The sequence below is a fragment of the Pieris napi genome, chromosome 11 (assembly GCF_905475465.1).
Source record: "Pieris napi chromosome 11, ilPieNapi1.2, whole genome shotgun sequence".
Taxonomy (NCBI): Eukaryota; Metazoa; Arthropoda; class Insecta; order Lepidoptera; family Pieridae; genus Pieris; species Pieris napi.
This window is the reverse complement of record NC_062244.1, coordinates 4,139,833-4,161,663: the sequence shown is the minus strand read 5'-3', so window position 1 is coordinate 4,161,663 and position 21,831 is coordinate 4,139,833. Positions and strand designations below refer to the sequence as shown.

General features: G+C 33.3%; 1 protein-coding gene across 2 annotated transcripts; it reads left to right on the top strand.

Annotated features, from left to right (window-relative positions):
• Positions 1–492: 492 nt before the first annotated feature.
• On the top strand, positions 493–21,325 carry LOC125053938 (citron rho-interacting kinase-like). Of its 2 annotated transcripts, none has more exons than XM_047655569.1 (30): positions 493–848; positions 1,440–1,537; positions 1,621–1,773; positions 2,087–2,283; positions 2,427–2,562; positions 3,559–3,674; positions 4,734–4,920; positions 5,503–5,638; positions 6,446–6,539; positions 7,054–7,236; positions 7,669–7,933; positions 9,344–9,553; positions 10,070–10,186; positions 10,465–10,617; positions 12,280–12,522; positions 12,597–12,665; positions 12,956–13,203; positions 13,381–13,537; positions 14,611–14,712; positions 15,005–15,172; positions 15,956–16,165; positions 16,619–16,735; positions 17,143–17,249; positions 17,560–17,622; positions 17,694–17,753; positions 18,038–18,103; positions 18,402–18,546; positions 18,876–19,068; positions 19,350–19,591; positions 19,809–21,325. In XM_047655569.1, the coding sequence occupies exons 1-30, from the start codon at positions 644–646 to the stop codon at positions 20,880–20,882; spliced, it is 5,514 nt and encodes a 1,837-aa protein (XP_047511525.1). In that variant the 5' UTR covers positions 493–643; the 3' UTR covers positions 20,883–21,325. The 2 variants fall into 2 exon arrangements, with proteins under 2 accessions (XP_047511525.1, XP_047511524.1); XM_047655568.1 differs by having other exon boundaries at positions 2,427–2,598.
• The last annotated feature ends 506 nt before the right edge of the window (positions 21,326–21,831 follow it).

Sequence of the window (21,831 nt, the reverse complement as noted above, 5' to 3'; positions counted from 1 at the left end):
CAAACACTTGTAAATTCCATTGTCATATACGTAGTTTTTTTATTTCGTTCTATTAGATCATAATTTGACGGTTGGAAAGCCAAGCGTCTAATACGTTTCTGAGATATTGTTAAGAAATAGCGGATAAAACTAGAGACAAAGAAAATCATGCTTAAATCACTTATTGTTTTTATCAAATTTTAAAAATGTGCAACAAAGAAGATTGCTTCAGTATTTTATTTACGATTGTATATCTATATATTATGTTATGACATATCTTTTATTTTTATGATTTTTTTTTAAATAAACTTAGTTTATATTATTACATAGTTTGTAAACTATTTATGTATTTTAACGGATCACGGGGTGTGCGAAAAGAACGTCTTTATCTATTGTCTGTGGATTGACGAGTTGGTAAGTCTACTGTCTAAGTCAAAAAAATAAAGTTTTTCATTATTAGCATTGTTGAAATCTGTCACATGAGACCGTGACAGTGACACAATCACTTCAAATTTAAATTTGTACGCAGTATTTTAACGGTCACGTTTGTGAAAAACATTCAAAAATTGTAATCAAGATTGCTTTGAAATGCAATTTTAAATAAAGAACAATCAATTCTATAAATTAAAGTATGCATACGAGTATATGATAATTAATAAAAACCATGGAGCCCTCAAAAGATGCCATTGCTGTGCGCGTAACTCGTTTAAATCGTCAAATAACTGGTAAAGTGATAAGTGGTACAAATAGATTGAGCAGAAAGGTGGACCGAGAAACGCTATTAGATGGTTTAACTGTTTTGTATGATGAATGCAATGAAGATCCAGTCAAAAAAGCAGATGATCTTGTTCGTGTTTTTGTCGACAAATGTAAGTGTGTTATATGATGATGACCTTTATGTGTGTACATGCAGCTGCAGTGGGCAATGACCCTGACATATTGATGAATGTGTTTAAAAAACACCTACTAACAATGCCTATAATATTTTATTTTATCCTAACTATGTAGGTATGTATGTTATATGGAATATGTGGGTGCAAAATCAGCTTACTTCTACATTTACAGTAATTAATTGCTTATTTATTTTCCCACATTATTATATTATCTATGCCAGAATAATTCTATAATTCAAAATAAATCTTATACCTAATAATAAATTGAGCACTTGTGAACCCACCTCCAGTAAAAACAAATTGGTGACCAAAGGCACCTTATACATGTATTGCTTGTGTAACCGGTGTCATGCTAATTGAGTTGGTGTGTTTTCATGGTACATTAAACTTTTGTGACTTCTGCCTCAGATTTGAACCTACTTGGAACAGTTATAAAGACCAGTGTCTTCAATATATCCAAAGTAGCCTTAAATATTCTTGATAGTAGTAATGTTTTTATATTGAATGAATAAATGAAACCAACAATTATGTCTTAGTATTTCTTTTTATAATGAATTGTTTTTTCAGACCGAAGTGCATTAGCAGATCTCCGCAGTGCTCGTGTTTGTGTGTCTGATTTTGAAATATTGCAAACTATTGGAAGGGGACATTTTGGAGAAGTACATGTAAGCATAAATTATTTATAATATTAAAGTTTTACTATTTTAATTTATTTAGATTTTATAAAGGTTACATATTATTGTGATAGATGGTACGTGAAAAACAAACAGGGGATGTCTATGCATTAAAAAGTGTTCGCAAGGAGCAAGCAAGGAAAAAAGTTTCAGGAGCAGCTGATGAAAGAGATATTTTAGCTTCAGCATCGGGCCAATGGATTCCTAAATTACAGTATGCATTTCAAGTATGTAATCTTACATTTATTATGTCATTTAGTAAAAAGTCACTCAACCAGCACAAAGGGTTGTATGTATTTTTGTAGCTTTATCATAAAAAAAATTAAAAACAAAATTTTTCTAAAAAATAAAAATGTTGGGATATACCACCCTTAACATTTATGAAAATGAAAATAGATGTTGTCTGATTCACAGACCTAACCAATATGGACAAAAAAATTCACGAAATACGATCGAGCCAATTCGGATTTTAACTACGAACACTGACACGAGAATATTAGATATATATTAAGAATAAACATAAAATTTATATTTTTTCAGGACAACAACAATTTATATCTTGTTATGGAATTATGCAATGGGGGAGATTTAGCTGGGTTCATATCTCGCTGCAGTCATCCCCTATCAGAAAGAGATGCTGCATTCTATGTAGTTGAAGTTGCTCATGCACTCAAAGCACTGCATGGTATGGGCTTTGTTCATCGAGATTTAAAGCCAGCCAACATATTAATTGACAGGTATTGTAGAATTAATTTATAAAATATGTTTTATCTTAATTCTCAATCTTTTAGACACAATACACCTTTCAAGTGTCTTACATTGTGTGACAAAGAGATAGCTTGATTATTCCTCTTTAAAAATTATTTAACTATTATTTTAGGTGTGGCCACATTAAGCTAGGCGACTTTGGATCATGTGCGCGTCTATCTGAAGGCGGTTGTGTATCGGGAGGTACAGCTGACTACATAGCTCCGGAGTTACTCGCCGCCGCCGACTGCGCGTCCCACACACACACTGTCTGTCTGCAGTACTGCCACATTACTACTGCGCTTGTGGGTTATGCATAGATACAGCCTCGTAACACTGGGACAGTTGCTTATAAAGATTCGTACAAAAAAAACAATTAGTGTTTTTATCCTGTTTCATAGATACCAAATAAGGACAGGATGAAGTAGTAAATGCTAAAGTAAAACCCACTTGTGTATTCGTTTTATAATTAGTGAAACTCGTGGTTGAGCTATGTAACTGATAATTACTGATATTTCTTATAAGTTTTTCATTAAGTTATATAGAGGTGGCTTCTTGAAAATGAAGATACAACTATTACAATTGATTTAATTTATATTAGAAGTCTAAAGCAACTTTCCATATGTTATTAGGTAGATATAGTAAACATAGAAGTAGATGAAGGAAACAAAAGCTTAGCATGTATAACATAATTAATTTCAAATAGTACTAACTTAGAAATTTAGTCACTTATGTAGTTGCTTATGTAGATGTAGCAATTACAATGTTAATCTAACAAAATTATTTTTTTATATTGTAGCAAAAGAGTAGAATTTAGAAGAGTTATTTGTCACTGACGCCTATGAAAAGGGATTTTATTTTTGACTCCCCCCTTTTATTTCTTAACTTCGTTTCGCCTAACATGATTTTTTTACTTATCCTACATTTTTTGTAACTACATTCCATATATGGAACATTTTGCCATGTTACCCTATAGAGACCTCGGTTCTCTGGAATAAAACCTAAGTATTAAATAAAACTAAATTTTTAAAAATATTTTTCCTATTTCTCTCCATAAAACCAAGTTCGAGGAATAAATTTAAACAAAAATTGTGTTATCCCACCCCTCTTCGTGTTTTGAGCTTAGCAACTTATTTTGCGATTATTACACAATAGCACAACAACAAAGTTGACAAAGTGATATCAGTTTCGCCTACGAAACGTGACCCGCCTCATGCCACAATGCGTAATTGAAATTAACTTTAATATTTGTTTACTTGTTCCAGTCTGCATGTGATTATTGGTCACTAGGTGTGGTAGCTTTTGAACTGGTTACGCTAAGAAGGCCGTTCTCATCCAGCGATGACGATTCTGTTGCACAAGTCCTTAGCAATATACAGCAGTAAGTTTATTTATAAGCATATTTTAAAAACATTCATTATTATTCGTGAGTAAAAAAATTAATAGGATTTTGACAATAGTCACTAAATAAAGCAAAGTGACGTAGTTAAGTAGACGCATTTCGGGTCTACTGAAATAAAGAAAATGGTTTTAAGCCGATATATTTATTGTTGATTTGCAAATCCAAACAACTTAAGATTATTGAACAAGTTATATTCATGCGTTTGTTTGTCAGTCTTGAAGAGAAACACTAGTTTGCCCACCTTTATTCCACATATATTTCAAACATGCAAATTGTTTAAAGAACGTTTACATCACTTGCCACGTTTTAGGGATGTGACATTCTGCATAAAAAAAAACGATTTTTTATTAATCGATTTTTTCCTAATTTTTGAATAATTTCAAAATAAACACCCTAAATATTTTATTTTTCATGGTTTTTTTAAATTAAAAATAAACAATAGAAATTATAAACACAAATTAACGTTTAAGAATAATCAAAATCGAAATTAACTTAATCTCGTTTTGATAGATTTTGATAAATGCTGTGTGTATTCCTTTTCAGTAGCACATTGCAGTATTTTTGTTGTCTTTTTAATTGTATGTAGTCTTGTGCTGCTGAATAAATTTATTTTACTTTTAAATTATAGTGTTCCATTCAAACTTGAGTTTTTGTAAAATTAACTGGTTTTATCATCCTTTGGATGTTTTACAAAAAAACATCCATGCATCGAGTATATAAATAAATCTTCAAAGAATCGGATTCAATGTATCGCATTGTAAACATCGTTGTATATCGAATATCTCTAATATATCGAGGTCCGGGTTATAAAAGACCAGACATAATGTCGGGAGGTGGCAGATAAAAAATCGACGATTTTAAATTATAAAAATCGCGTAAAAAAATCGATTTTTACCTTTTAAAAAATCTATTAAAATCGATTTTTTTTTCACATCCCTACCACGTTTACTGGGCTTTATTTTCCCAGTTCACAAAATATTTTAGCAATTTCACCATAGGTCTCGTAACACCAGTTGACAAACTCTATATATATTCTAGATATGAACAGGATTCAAATCGTGAACCTCCTTTCGACCCTTTACCAAACAATCCATCTACGACGTGGCGGGGTTTAGTGAGTGGATTACTACGGGTTCAACCCGCGAGACGGTTCAACTATCTTGATACGTTGCGACATCCGGCACTTGGGCATATAGCATTGCACGCTGCTGCTATACGGGATCAGGTAATTTCTTGAGAAAAACTATGCTTGTCAATTGAATTTTTTAGGACCGGAATTTGACAACGGTGATTTGTATGGAATGTAGACATTGTGAAAATTTAAGGTCAATGAGGGATAGCTGATAGAGAGTAGTGTTTCGAATACCATACCTATCCGCCTACCATAAATATATATCGAGACACAAACTTAATGAATTTAAAACAACTTTATATTTATAATACATGTATTCTTGTCAAAAAAATTATAACGTTAGCTAAGTGAATATGTTAGACAAAATTACTTTTAAATTAATTTCTTATAACTACTTTTAATCCATATTTCTTTGGTTACTTTTATTTTTAAGTTTATTGCATGTACGGCTATATTTTATTGTGATTATTTTAAGAACCACTACAATGTTATGTTAATTTAAAGTATTATTCCCTAATACCCTAAACCTATACCACCACAAGCCGTCAGTAGTTATCTGATTCAATTCTGCCATTCATCCTAAAAATCTATTTAATCATCAACTCCATACCATTTAAGAATCTTGGTTTAAAAATTCGGTAACGATTCTAACTAAACAATATTTATTTCTGTTAGGTACCGCCATGGGTGCCAACTGTACGCGGCCCAGAAGACGCTCGGTACTTGTCTACGCCGGAAAGGCAAAACCATCCGGTCAGTACAACGCCCTTCCGAACGAGACCGCCTTTCGCTGGACAATTGCCTTTTGTCGGTAAGTTTACGCTCTTTTCTCAAAATTCTAGTTAAAAAAAATGTTTATTGTGTGTCAAATTTTTCATTAAATACATGAGTTGAGACAGCTTCCGTAAGTAGTCAGACTTGTGTTGGGGTTGGCTCGCTACTTCCATTATTTATACAATATTGAGACAGTTGTTATAAAAGAATACAAAACAATAAACAAAGTTATATTTGCGATTTGTCATTGCTTTTTTTAATTACAATTATTAATTAACAAAACATTTTTACAAAAACGTTTAGCACTATTGAGTATTGACCTACAATCTAAAAGATGGGATTTAAATATATGGCATCATTCAAGATATAATTAATTAGAACTTATAAGAATCGTATTGGTGCGAATATAAGATATATGTATAATTATTAATAATACTCATTGTGTTATATCCGATATGTCCGTATCAAAATAATAGTCTCGGTCTAAAACCTTCTCATTAATATTCTGTTAAAAAAAAGTGTCTACAACAAACAACAAATGTATATTTTGCTTATTCACAAATGTTCTAGTAAATATACATAAAGAAATATTGATTATTGTCCATTGTTGATGAGCTATGCGCTCTATTGTTATTTCTGTAATAAAATATCGGATACCTATCATTTGTTTGGAAAAATTCCTGAGAGTGGAGTGCTGAGAGCATAATAAAATATAGAATCCGTAACGATAAGTTTACTTTAAAAAATTATGGATATGGGATCTTAAAACCACGTCCGATTTCGTCAGATTTGCTAGTGGTACTGAATGAAAGAAGTATAGTGGTTATAATGTATTTATTTTCAGGCTACTCGTATATTGCACCAGATGATAGCGAGGAAACTCTAAGCAGTTTCACGACTTCACACGACAGTACCGCTATTGATTTGGCTACGTTCAAGTAAGAAGTGATATATTTTAGTTTTTAGTACTTATTAGTGATATTATCTATTTAACGTTATTTGTACATAGCATTAAGTTATTAATATTGTACATTGTATTAAGTTATATCCGGTTTCGTGCCCTAACCTACATACCATAGTAAGTTAACCTGACGTATGGCAGTTTATACTAATAACATTTGTAAAAGAAAAGTTTTGTGTTGATGTTACTTATTTTTAAAACATTCCTCTTGAGTAATAGACAAAATCCATAAAAACTGTTTGATACTACTTTATATGGAATGTTTCCTATTAGAATAATCTAAGCGTATCCAATTAATAATGACGCCTAAAATAGCCTTTGAAGAATGCTCCTTTGAAAAACTCCAATCTTCTTTATTAGCACCTTATTGAAAATCAACGTTATTATATGATAGACATGGAAGTATGCATGTGTTTTTGTCTGTTCTTTTTATACTTACTTATAATTATTGTATACTTATATAACGTGTATAAAAAAAATCTATTTGTTAGATCGGCAGAAAAGCTGGCAACAATTCGCGCCAAAGAAATAGCCTCTCTTCAAACCAAGCTCGCATCAGCTGAGTGTGCGATCAGTGAGGCAGTTGAACGTGCACGCAGAGATACGGAAGATGAAGCGGAACGTGTACGTGCACGTCTGCAGGCTGATATCACGGCACTATCATTGCAGAACAAGTAAGTTTAAGGCAATATTAGTTACTCTTGTTAATAATAGTTGCATGTGACTAAAGTAATTGCTGTGAAGTTGGTTCACGCTAATTATAGTTTTTATTACAACCAGTTTTGTTTATAAGACTTAAATTGCTTTGTTGAAGATTAATTATGCTATCAATAAAAATTTAGAAGCGCCTTTGAAGAACTTTTTGTCTAGTTTGAATGTTTCCTTAATATTATTATTTATTTTCGATTTAGTTAATCAATTCATCAGTCGGTCAATCAATCAGTTCAATATTCGTCACACTGTAGAAGTTATAAAGTTACGTACCGTCGCTGTGTCTTGTGCATTACTTTTTACAGATATATCTAATACGATTACCACAATTATAAATTACTATTTTTTTATTTAAGTATTAAAATGTTATAAAAGCATCCTATTTTTCATAATAGACGTCTAGAGCGACAGATAGAAGTTGAGAAAGAAGAGCGAATGGCCCTAGAGCGAACTAACCAAGAACTGTGTTCTGGTGTAAAAGAACGCAGCAATGCAGAAATCAGAGCAGCCAAAGCCCAAGCTAATGAATTGCTAAGTGAAAGGAACATGTTAAAGGAAGACATGGAACGGCTTGAGGCGAAAGTACAGGAATTACAGAATGAATGTGCAAGCGCAGTAGCCGCGGCGGATGCGGCCCGATCGCAGCATAAACACTATAAGGTAATTTGAGAATACAGTTAAAAAAAACATATTTATATATAAAATGTCAGTCGCAATACGTTTCGTTTTGTTTTTAACGCAAAAGTATGAAATAATTTGTATGTATATAGGTATATTAATGTTAGATACAATAATAATTACCTACATTATTAAATTTATTACATTGATACATGATGAGCAACTGAATCTTTAGTCTAGATCAGGGGTCTCCAAACTACGGCCCGAGGGCCACATCTGGAGATCCCGCGGAGAGCTAGCATACTTGAAAACTCCTTTTAGAGAACATATTTTTTATAGCAAATTAAATTTAGTTTACTGAAGTATTCTAATTTTATGTTGAATAATTATTAATATGACATCTACATTGATATCGTCATGGGCTAACTACTCATTACATTGTTGTAGGCTTATTGATATTGTGATAAAAACATAACTTATAACAAGCATAATGACATAATATGGTTTTGGCCCTCGGAACTTACTGGAGTAATCAGTATGGCCCTACGGCTGGAAAGTTTGGAGACCCCTGGTCTAGATCAATCTCTGGGGAATGATACTGTATAATATGTACACTTTTCCTCGCTTTTCTGTATTCGCCCATTATTCTGATTTAATATAATTTATTACCTTATATTATATACCTAAATGTATTAATGTATTTTGTCTTTTTCTTGAGACTAGTGACAAAATGATTAGTATTTCAAAAATACAAACATGTTCTTTTTGGAAAATATAGCACTTATATTTCGTTCAGTAAATTATAGAAACGTTTCTCAGGATGTCATACATAACGTGCAAGAGTTGCGTCATAGGTGGCTTACAGAAATCAATGTCAAGCCAATAGTGAGTTTTGTGTTAAAGTAGCAGTAAAATAACGTAGAAATACCGTAAATCAAATATCTAATATAGATGCTTTTAGCTTGATCGGACGTAGGCTTAAATTTTAATAAGGATTGTTAAAATTTCTTATTGTTGTACCTTTAGTAATTGTATATATTATAATGATATATTTTAGTTTTGTTATTAGAGTTGCTTGGTAGAGTTAAGTCCGCCGCATTCCTAATCCTTTTATTTTGTTCAGAGCTCTTAATGCAATACAATAAAATAAATACATTTAAATCTAAACTAGAAGGCATTTGCAAGATAATTATTACTGCTGTAGTTTTAATTATTACAATTTGAAAATCTAGGAAATTGAACAATTTTCTATGTTCAATATGCCACACGGTTGCGATTGTGGCCGGCCATTTCGGAACCGGAATTCTTGTAGCTGTATTAATTCCTAGAAGCTTTAACAAATAAAAACATTGTGTTGTAGTTTTAGTTAAATAGTATATGATTATGGATTGCACGAAGACACGAATTTTCGAAACAGGATACCTTATAAAGACACATTTTGTCGAATTGCAGGATACAATAGCAAAAGAGCGTGCATTACGTCGCCAAACAATAAGCGGTAGTGACGTAGATAGTGCGCGTTTAGTCGCCGCTGAAGCTAATCTTGTGCGGGAACAGCGAGCCAAAATATCACTTGAAGAGCGCCTCGCAGCAGCCAATAGTGACATAAACGACCTACGAGGAGAATTAGAATATGTTCGCGAATGTCTTGAGCAATCTCAGGTATGTATAGAAACATTGCTGGATAATTATAATACAAAATGATTTTTGTTTCGCAAGGAATCAAACCACTTATATATTAACAAACATCTAAATATTATATAAATGTGTGAAAGTTGTTTTAATACGCTGTTAGATTTTTTTTTTACTTGTTGGGACTGAAAACTTCTGAATATGGGAGCGTTCAAGTATTACGTAACGAATTTTGGAGGGGGGGGGGGTCCTTTTGTAAAACGTTACGATACGGGGCGGGGATTGAATTACGCGTTATTGTTATTATTTTGTACTTTCCAGTACTTTACACCACATAATGGTAACTAATAGGTATAAAGAGTCACTAGGTGGTCACGAAACGTTTTACTATACTTGGGTACAGAAAAACGTTACAGCGCGTTACATGGGGGGGGGGGAGTGTCAATACTCTCCAAAAATTGCGTGACGTAATACTTGAACGCTCCCTATTCCGTGTATGATTCATTCAAGATATTTTATATATCTCATTTTTCATTTTCTTTATAGAATTCAGCTCGCGAAAAAGATCGGATAGCTGCGGCAACCAGACATGAACTAAGTGAGCTCCAAGTTCAGTATGCGCAAGAGAAGATGAGAGCCTCTTCATTTGAAGCGCAGATTCAGGTGAGAAATATACGCTATATTATTTAAAAACGAGTTATGTTCTAAAATAGTAATAATAATATAGCATTAAGGTATATTTGCTATTTTGTATAACAGCATATCTATTTTAGTAATAGATTCATAATAAGATAATTAAGTGATGCCAGCTTAGCGTGAAACCAATACAGATCGCGATAGAAGAACACACTATTATGCTTTGAGAATTTATAAACAAATCATTCATATATTGCAAGCTTTTCCTAATGTAACTAAACCAAGATATTCTTTATTTTGTAAAGGAATTAGAACGTGGAATTTCTGAAGCGGCGAAACGCGAGGTATCCTTAGAAGAACAGAGCAGTAGGACTGAATCCCGTCTCCAGCAACGACTTGAGGCGGCGGAAACAAAGGCCGCGTGCGCAATGAACGAAGACGCTAGACATAGAGAAAAGGTGATTTAGTTAAAGTTATTAGGAAATAAGTATTTTAGTATTTCAACTATTAAAAAACTTTATCTCACGGAGCAAACGCGAAAATGGTTTAGTTTATAGTTAAAGAAGTTCTAATTAAATGCGTAAAACGGAACCACAGACAAATGTTATTTTCAAAGCCTGTAGAAAATTTGACAAAAATTGTTCTACATTTAAATTAAAATACGCGGCGTTTTATCGAAGCTAAAGAGTTTCTTTTGTTTTTCATAAGAAAGCATTTTGAAATGAATTGAACAGGATCGCTTAGACAACGATTAATAGACATTTCTGTGTCTCAGAGTACTCCATAACAAAGGCGTCGACGCGTAACCATAACCGCCTGTAATGCACATGAAACATTGGAAAAGAATATAATGAAAAAAAAATGAGATAATTTACCGTGCGCGTGCTTTGTAAATATGTAACTATATTGTTATGCGATAATCTAAACTCACCTCAAGAAATCTATTGACAATTTTGGAGAAGATAAGATGCACTTGTGCAATTTAAGATGTAGTACTTTACTGTGGAGATATGAAATTGATAAAATATCTCGCGACAGATAACGTTCGATCAACACTATGTAGTTACATAGAAACTGGTACACAGCCTGTAGATATTCTCTTTTCGTAGTATTAAAGTGAAGACGGGTAATGCTAATATGGATTATACTAATGTAATTGAGTTCAATCGGAAACATGTTGCAATTACATGTAAGTTTCTTATATCATAACTCTTGAGTGTGTTCAAATTATATCAAAAATGTTTAAATATTTTTTTTCGTACAAAGTATATCAAAATGTGTCGTGAATATATGAAGTCTGGGTATGGATATGTTATTCTGGTGTGAGTCGAGTCCCACACACAAACAAAAACAAAATGACATATCTGTGAATATCATATCTTTTCTGAATACTTAACTACTTTCGGTAGCAGCATTCACAAAACAAAATTCTACCTCGTATTATATAAAAAAAGTATGTTTGTTATGAATGTATTTCATTCTGTATCTATAAAAAAACGTATATTAAAAAAAACCCGCATAACACTATATATTTTCTTTTCTTAATCAGCTTTATAAGGATATAAAATAATTATGAGAGGGAATATGATATGTCGTGGCTTTGTTAAAATTTGTTTTAAATTCATATCTAGATCTTATTCAATATCTGTAATGACTATTTATTTTGTCAACAAACAATTAATTACCCCTAATGATTTAAGATCCCTCATTAGCGATCTATAGATATTTCTAATAACCTTCTGATAGATCCGGTAATGAGTTCATTTTGGAACGTACTGAAAGCACCTTCTATATTGAAAATAATTGAAATGTGACTTGGTTAATAATTTTGTGTAGATTTTTCAAAATAACAAAGAAGTGCCATCGAGTATCCAATAGGATCTCTTCGGGGATTTTAAATGATAATTTATTTCTCAGGATAATTTTAAAATTCTTTGCACGTACTTATAGTAATCATTAATCATTATTACGCAGTATTTTAAAAGAGATTTTACACAATTTGAGTGAGTTGTGCAATATAATTAACGCGTATTTATACAATTATAATAAAATATTATAGCGCCTATATAATTGTAATTAAATTATTATTTGTATATTTAAATAATAACCCTTGTCCATAGGTTACAACGCTAGAACAGTTGGTCCGACAACTAGAGCGCGAAGTCAGTGCTATGGAGAATCGAGCCTGTGTAAGATGTATGGCTCATGCTAATGATGTTAATGCTAACGCAGCGACCAATACATCCGATTGTGACATTAGATGTGATACAAGAAGCGATACGGAGAGCGTAGTGGATTGTCAGCTAAATGTGCACGTTTCGGTCTTAAAGGAACAGTTGGAAAGGGCTGAAGCGCAATTACAGGTTTGTATCTTTTCTTATTGTTGTTCCTATTAGATACATCCTCTATTACAATACGAAAACTACCCCTTTTTTAGGCACGCGCCGATGAAATTGCGACTTTACGTCAAGAGGCCAGAAGTGCAAATCTTGCGAGATGGAGAAAGGTATTATATTTTAAATAATTTTGAATGATATTTAGCTTTAATGAATTTAATTGTAATATAAAATGCAATATTCAAGTAGAATTTTCACATCTGATATATGTGAAATGTTGTCAAAGTAATTGTCAAACTTTAGTAGTAAGCTCGATCAAAACTATATTTAATGTGGGATTTAAAAAATGTAGTATTTAACATAAGTCTCTATAATAATACATAAATGTATACTTAAATAGAGACAATTACGATTAAAATACATATTATATGCAAAAAATACGAGGTATTGATTTTTTTAGGAAAAAGAATTCAACGATCTTTCTCTAGACGCTAAAGTAACTACGCGTGATTTAAAACGCGCTGAAGAGCGCATAGCAACTTTATCTCAAGGGCGTAAAGCTGCTGAAGAAAAAGCGGGCAAGCTAGAGAAAGAGATAGCGATATTGAAACCGCAGTACGAGCAAGCGAAAAAGGATATGGAGAAATATAAGGAACAGTTAGAAAAGATCCAGAAGACTCATGACGTACTTCAAGCGGAAGTTGATAGGTAAGTTAATAATTGTGTGCTTTTCGATTTGATTAATAAACACGAATGGATGTCTATTAATTTAGTGGATAATAATTTTTAATTAAAAATGATTTTTATTTAATAATTTTGCGTTATTTTTATTGTTTTCTTGTGTGCAAAAAACTAGATAAATATTCATAAAGTTTTACTTTCAAGGTCCCGAAATGATATCCGCAAGTTGCGAAGTGAAGTACAGTACAGTGAGAAACGGAGGATGCATGCTGAAGAGCAAGAAGAATTATCAGCTCGAGAGAGGGGCCAGCTTCGTGATGAACTATCTCCGTTACGAATGCAGAACAATGAACTAATTATGGTAAGGGTATTTGAAGTTTATACAATATGGAAAAGATAATAGGAGTATGTATGTACTGTAGATTAGTTTCCGCAGATAAACGCCCATTTGGTCCGTTGTGTGTTGTGCGTAAAAATAATAGAAATACGAGAGTGTCCTGAAAACCCTAAGAATTGTAAAGTTTTACAGTTGTAAACAGATTATTAAAAACAATAACTTTCTTTGATATTCGTTAGACTTACCAAAGAACAGTAATACAAAAATACTATTAAATTACTATAACATTAATTCAAATAATTGCAGAGGTTCAAAATATTGCAGTTAAAACATTCTTGTAATGAAAACCAGGCCTAAAATTATTTACAGATCATAGAATAACACAATAGTTTAAAAACTAACCATTGTTTATTGTTTATATTTTTCATGACGTCTTTGTTTATATTTATCAATTCATTGTATGAAGAAATTTATACAACCTTCTCCAATTCCGTCCGAGATGTATTTAGTTTCAATTCGGCAGCCGTCAACGACAAGAGATATTGTATCTTAACATATCTAAAGTGAATAGATAGTTAGATAGTTTTTCGGTTATTATTTAATTGAAATTTAAATAATGCCTGACGTTTAAAGAGGTTTTATTAAGTTATGGATGATTTTCGACGTTTCGGAAAGCCGGCAGTGTGGCCTAAGCCAATGTATTTGCGTATACGTGGACGTTCCTTACAACGTATGAAGGTGGCATTACTCAGTGATTTATTAAGGAGCCGCTGTAATGCGATAGATGCATCTCTTTCTGCCTTACATGCTTATTTGTCGGCTGTGAGTATAGAGTCAATATCGTTTGTTATAAATAAAATATTTGAATACAATAACAATCATGCGCATCGGATACGTTTGTTTGTATTTCAACTTATAATCGTGAAGTTTAGCAGAATTTAATACGTTGAGCTATTCGAATAAGGTTTTAATTTTCGTTTATATTTAAGTTTTAATTGATGGAGATCAAAGATTAAAATACTTTTTAGTGTCTAATAGGTTCGTGTATGATTTTCCTATCGGAATCTAGTTTATATCCAATTGAACACGGTTTACAGAATAATAAGGCTCTGCAAGAAGCATGTGGTCTATTGGAAGAGCAGCTGACGGACCTTGAGAAACTCGCCGACTTACATGAGCTGAAGAATAAGGATCTCGAGGTAAATAAAAGAGACCTAAATTACTATGGTCATACTACGCCGATGTTTCTGTCCGTAGATTATGTTGAGTTAAGGTGTTCAGTCTTAGTATCTACCATATATTTTTAGATGTAAGTTAGGCTTCTCGCAAATAAATATTCGCGTATATATTCGATCAAACCAAATTCTTATATCGTTAAATCTGTTAAATCAAGCAGAAAGTTTTTTTTTATTGGTAAAGAAATTGAGAATATTTCTAGGATCAGTTATTTAAGTTTATAATTCTAATAAAAAGGTACTTTTATATTTTTAGAGTGAGATGCTACGTATGCGTACAGAGTTGGAGACATGTCGTTGTCGCGTAGCCGAGGCTGAACGGCAAAATGCTGAGAAAGCTCTCACTATAAGCCTCGCTTCGCAGCGGGAAGACGAAGCCAGGGAACAACTTGAGCAGGCGCACGCGCAGATAGATTTCCTTAAGGTAAGCGTTTTCTTATCTCTATTAACCGCTACTACATTCATCTCATTTCTCTCGGAAATTTTACATGTCTCGTTTGTTACGATATTTGGTTAATTATATATAAAAGCTACTTCAATGGCTAAGGTATGTGATGTAAAAAATAGAAATGATTATAACAGATAAGTATTGTTTCTCCATGCAATCTAATAAAGGACATTGTTTGTTTGTGGGCTATTCTTGTCACGGAAAGTTGTGAAACTATACTCAAGACAAAATGAACTATGGTTATAAAATCATCAATGTCATTAAAACAATTCATAAACATAACAAACATTATCTATTACATTATGTACAAATAATTACTCTAAAATTGTAGCCAAATATGGAATACAAAAAGGTTCAAACATTTAAAAAAGGGAAATAACATATGTTCAATACATTCAACTAAGAAATACCTAATTTGGCTGTGGTGTGTGATGGTGTAAAAGTTAGGGTATGTACGTGAATGTGGGGTATGCTCATGATGCAGGTGACTTTGCGCTATGGATATTCTTAATACTTCTTTTAAGCATATTCCGCGATAGCTTAAAGAAGTCAAGGCTTAAATATTGGTCGTAGTATATTCGGGCTGCGCGATACACTGAGTTTTTAGCATAGTTAGTGTTGATGTGAGGAACATGAAACAACCAGTATTACATCTTTTAATATCCATGAAAAATGAAGCCCACGATTAGTTGTGTCAAACCTGTCTGAGAGGAATCTTTTCTTATCTGATAATATTACATCATCGAAAATTATTTACAGGATCGTCTAGAAAACAGGGAAGTGCTAGTATCTGACCTGGAGTCCCGTGTAGCAGAACTAGAAAGCGCCTGCGCAGGTCATGAGGCCGCGTTGACGTCAGCCGCTCGTCGTTTGCGCGATTTGCAAGAAGAGAGTACTGCTCTACGCACACGTGCGCTTAATGATCACGCACGCGCGCTCGCCCTACAGGCCAATCTTGATGCTGCGCAGGTAATATTACTTGTTTTTTTTTATTTTTACAAATAGTGATTTACAATCCTCCTTATTATGAATGTATAAAGTAATTATTATCTTACTTAGCTATTATAGTCAGAGTATAATCCTATTCAGATTAGATTTAAACAGCAACGGCAATATTTACTTAATTGACTGCGACCCTGAGTTTGATTCCTATAAACCAATAATTGTTACCTAACCTACGAAAATATATACAATTACGAAATAATGGTAGATATGTACGACCCGTACTCTTTGGGTGTTACCAGCCACAAGCTACAGGCACATAGTAATAATTATGTTTACCCAAAAACTTATATACAATAATTGTATTCCCTTATAAGAAGGAATTCTTAATTTACAGTTCATACTTAATTACTAGTCTAGTCATGATTTTTACTCAAAGTATTAATCACTTCCTGATAAAAAAAAGCATTTAATTAACAGGAAGAGGGAAGTGCGGCTCGCGAAGCCCACGAGGCAGCAGCCGCGTGGTGGCGCACCAGAGAGACCAAAGCTGATGCTACTATACGCCAGCAGGCCAAGCTTATTGACTTTTTACAGGTGATTTAAAATAATATTATATATAGTTTATGTAAGTCTTAGTTCAGAACAATAGCCGTCATTTTGTACCAAGGTTTTATTGTCATTTATTATGTCCATCGGTCAGTTTTTTTTGTGTAATATCAAGGTGTTCCCAGACCTTTAGCTAATAAATTAACACACAGTAGAAATTATATATTATTAATACGCAATATATATTCCGCATGAAAATGTTTTTATTACCTTTAAATATAGATTTAATTCCCAAAATAGGATAACGCCATCTTCTTGTATATGATCGACTAATTGAATAGGATAAAAAGACAACACAGAACGTTAATAATGTTTGTTTTTGCTTACATAGTTCTAAGATCCTTATATCTTCTTAGGAATAAATACATCATAAAATAACGCTAAATATATTTCAGGCCAAAGTAGAGGAAGCTGGTCGAAAGAAGTGTTCGTTAAGCAACAAACTCTTTGGACGTTCCGGTCGCCGTACGGCAGCCTCGCCGCCTCTACTCAGAGTTAATAGGTAAACAATAATAATAAATTGTTAATTAAATTATTTATACTCTAGACTATTATTTCTTTAGTTGATAGTCATTGATGTATAATTTTTGTCATTGATGTAGGTTTTAGTTAAGTGTAAATAACAACTTGAACTTTTTTAAAATTGCTGTGGTTATATTATATAATCTGTGATAAAATCTAAAAAAAATATTTTGAAAATTTAATATTTTTACGTGAATTGTTTATGCAATTCTTACTGTCCACCATAAATTATATGTTTCATAATTAACACTACTGTATGATATACTAATATTAAAAACTATTTGTTTCAGAGAACTACGGGAAGAAGTAGAAAGATTAAGAGCTAAGCTATCTGCAGCTAACATTTCAGCCAAGTAAGTTGACTACTTAAATATTATTTGTAAAAATTATAGATTAACTCACTAAACCATTTTCCTCTTTACAGTTTTCCACCCACGCCACGAAGAGAGAGATCTGAAGTTAAACCAAAGATAATTGCAAATGCGTAAGTTAATATTTACTATTCCAATAGAGTCTTCGATGACCGCGAATGCTATTTAGCACTCGAAACGTCGAGTTCTTTGAAATTTCATAAATACGTGATTGTATCCGTTAAAAACGTATTTTAAATGTGTGTTAACCATATTATTATTTTATGGAATTAGCTGCAATGTCATACTTTTAACTTAAATAAAAGTATATTTACCTGAAAAGCTAATCTTTAATCTTAATCTTGTCGACCTGATATCCACAGTTGCTAATATGTTTAATTTTATTTTTCTATTACAGAACAATGAGTTTTGATCTGAATCATGAGTCTGATCCACCTGAAAAGGATTCGCTGCTTGTTATATGGTAAGGTTTTTTAAAAATTATCTCAGAGTAGACTACTTAGACAGTTACGTGTATTATATATAACACTATTTATTACTACAGATTTGTGTTGATATTTGCTACCAGAGATTTCCAACACGTGTTTTTACATAAGTACCAAATTCACACAAAAATGTATATATGTCCTGTCCTATCTCCGACCTTTTTCAAATATTGTGATTTAATGTAACCATCCTGCTATTTTGGAAGTCGATAGCTAAAATTAAATGACCGTAGGTACAAAATCCATTTCTAATTCACATAAATCTTCATCTTTAAGGAACGATGGTAGTCGCGAACGCATGATCGCTCGGTACTGCGACACCGCGCTCGTACTCACCAACGGTCAGAGAGAGTTGCGGGCGCATCTTCACGCTACGAACGCACTTGACTTGCCGCACAATGAGGCTAACAGAGCGTTTACTGTGAGTATACGTTATTATAATATAACTTTGAGATCACGATACCGAATATTTATTTCCACAGGTCTTTTTAATTGTAAAGAAAATTCGACTAAAATTCCAAAAATAATTACATATTAGGTCTCCTTTCTAAGTTTAATCTGTTTGATAAACACATAAGGTCCATTTCACAGTTGCAATTTGATTGTTGACACCTCTATTATTTAGTTTAAAATCGTTGTTATCACTTGAAAACCGTCTTGAACTTGGTTAGTTGGATATAGGCTTGATTCTTGGTAGGTTTTTTTGTGTTTAGCAGGCTAATCAGTTGCAAATGTTTATGTACGTTATAGTTACGCCTAGAGCACGCAGTAGCGGGCGGGGATACATGCACAGTGGTGTGTACAAGTATACCGGAGCGAAATGAGTGGGTCTCACGCCTGACGTCTCCAGTAGTACATTCGGGGTATGCGCCTGCGCCACTTGCGGACATGGATAATGCCCCTACTTCAGCGCTCTATGTCGCGCCTAATGTGATTGCTATTGGTAAGTCAGGAGTGATTAAGGTTTTAGATACTATTTATTAGTGATAATTCTATATATAATTATTTTACATTTTTAAATCTTGCTTCTTCATCCGTGTCAGTTACCTTACCAAGTACAAGGGTACTCTTAATGTCTGTTTTATTTTTAATCTTTGTTACACGCAATATTCTTAAAGCTTTTCAGTAATTATTGCAAATTGAAAAAAATGTACTGCGAAATCATTTTCATACTATATTTTAACAAATTTTTAAATATATACTTAAAATCCCATTATATCACAGGGCATCCAAATGGCCTACGCTCTCTTCGCGGAACAGTACGTATAGAGTGGGAGGGAGATAGCGCTATTGAACACGTATCCTGTCTCGCTCAATGCAGTGGACGGGCGATACTCGTTTGCGGTGAATGTGTTGTACACGCGGGATTATTGAGTGTGGGTTCGGCATTACGAAGAGCGAGCACTCTTAGACCAAGCTTGACTGTGAAGCCTATGAAGATTGATGGCAGGCCGCATCTTATACAAGTGAGTTATTATTATGAATATTGTTCTGTAAATACGTTGACGACATGGTCTTATTTTGTCTAGAAATATACTTGTAGCAATGTGGATAGCAAGTGTCAAATATCCTGTCTTTTGGTAAAATAAATGTTTGGTTTGGAAAACAGAAAGTATACATTTGCAGGCTCAAACCACAGTCTGAATGAAATGAAATTTAATATAAGTTTCATTCTTGTTACAGACAATCTCAGGAGACGTGGCAAGTGAAATCTGCGTGGCGATAGCGTGTGGTAGACGCGTATTCCTTCTGAGATACGAAGCTTCAGAAGCAGAGTTCAAAGTTATCCGCTCTCTGACAATAGATCGACCTGCAGAGTCAATACTTCTAACCTCGAGATCAGTTTACATCGCCGGCGAAAAGCCTCTCAAACTCAAACTACCCGCAGGCGCGCTAGAAACCTTTGCCATGGACGACCTAACAGTTTCTGCGGCAGCCAAGAAACATCTACCACCCAAAGCGATAATACTAATCAAGGAGAACCCAGTGGAAATACTACTCTGTTACGCAGAATGCGGCGTCTTCGTGGATGAGAACGGCAGAAGATCTCGCAACGATGAGCCAAAGTGGAGTCCCGCAATCCGAAGCTGGGAGTTTGTCAGCCCATTCCTGTATGCAGTGGGAGAAGACAGAGTCACCATAATATATCTAACTGAAGAAGCATACAAAGCCCCACCTTGCACCTGTGATACCACATCCATTGCATCTTCTGGATCTTCCTGCTATGCACCAGAAATATTTAACTACAAAGTCAAAGACCCAATGCTTATTGGGAGAGCTCCTAACGGAATAATAATAAGTTCCAAAACGGATAGTGGATACCAAGTATCAATAGTGGAAGGGATGGCTGCCTTTAAAAGTATTGGAGCTTCGCTCGAGTCCTTGGCGACCATTTCGAAAGGATCCACGAACGACTTAACGCAGTCCTTAAACGATCTCTGCCCTCAAAATGATTCGCAAGAGAGTGTAGAACTAACCACAGGATTTCTGGCTGATATTAGGAATAGAGCGAAGCAATTGCGGAATAAAAATAGACTGGATATGCAATCTATGCAGGCGTCTGACGATATTATTAAAGAGATTTTAACAACTGAAGTTGGAGTTAGGCGTCCCTCTAATGGAAGGAGATCGCCTGTTATTTCAGAGTTCGATTCTGACACGGAGACGGAGAGCGAGGGCGGAACTGGGACTGGGACTACTAAATGCACGGCTGATGTATGTGGAGAGATTTTCGCGAGACAAGTGCGATTTAATTAAGTAAACATGAAAGCAAGGCGTGCACAATTAACGTTGATGGTGATAGGGATAACCCTAAAACCCACTTCTAAAATTGCGTATTAAACATCTCTTAACTTCTCATACTAGCTAAATAAACTTTGAGCGGCATTTATAGGTAAAGGGGATATTATTATCCAATTTAGTCATTTTATACTTACCACACGTATTTATTTATGTTGTAGAATTAAGTTTTAACTGCTTGAAATAATTGTACTTCTGATTTATTTTAATGGTAGTTGCATATATTTTTAGAAAGAAATTTTCTTAGTTTTGTTTAGATTTAATTTATTAATTAGTTTAACCATTGCTTGCCTAAACCGCAAAATGTGAGGAAAATTATAAATGTTTTGTATTATATATACTGTGATTTGATAAATATTTGGATTTGGAAATAATTGTATGTAACAATATTAGTGATGTAATGTTTAATGTACTATTCATTAAAATAAAACTTTCTTTTAAACTTTGCGTTTTTATTTCTTAATATACCATTCGTCACACGTTTTTTAAAAAGTAATTTTGTTACTTCTTTCTTGCAATTCATTGTTTACATTCAATAATGAGATTGACATTAAAAACATTTCAAGTATTTTAACTTTCTAGGCATCTTTTCCTGAAATTATTTTGTCGTCTTGTACCTCAAATTATTATTCAAAGCATCTCAAAAACTCTATAAAATTACGCCTATACACACTGTATGTAATAAAGAAATTTTCGATAATTGCGTTAGAAAGATATACAGTGTTAACTGCATGTAACGGCATTCGATTTAACGACAAACCCCCTAAAGCGGTGACTTCACTCGGCTATGGTTGGTTAAGCTTACATACTAGCATTACACCCACCCTCAATAACGACAATTAAATAAAAATGTGCGTGTACTAGTGTACACACGTTAGAAGTGAAACTTCTTTATGACCTTATTTTT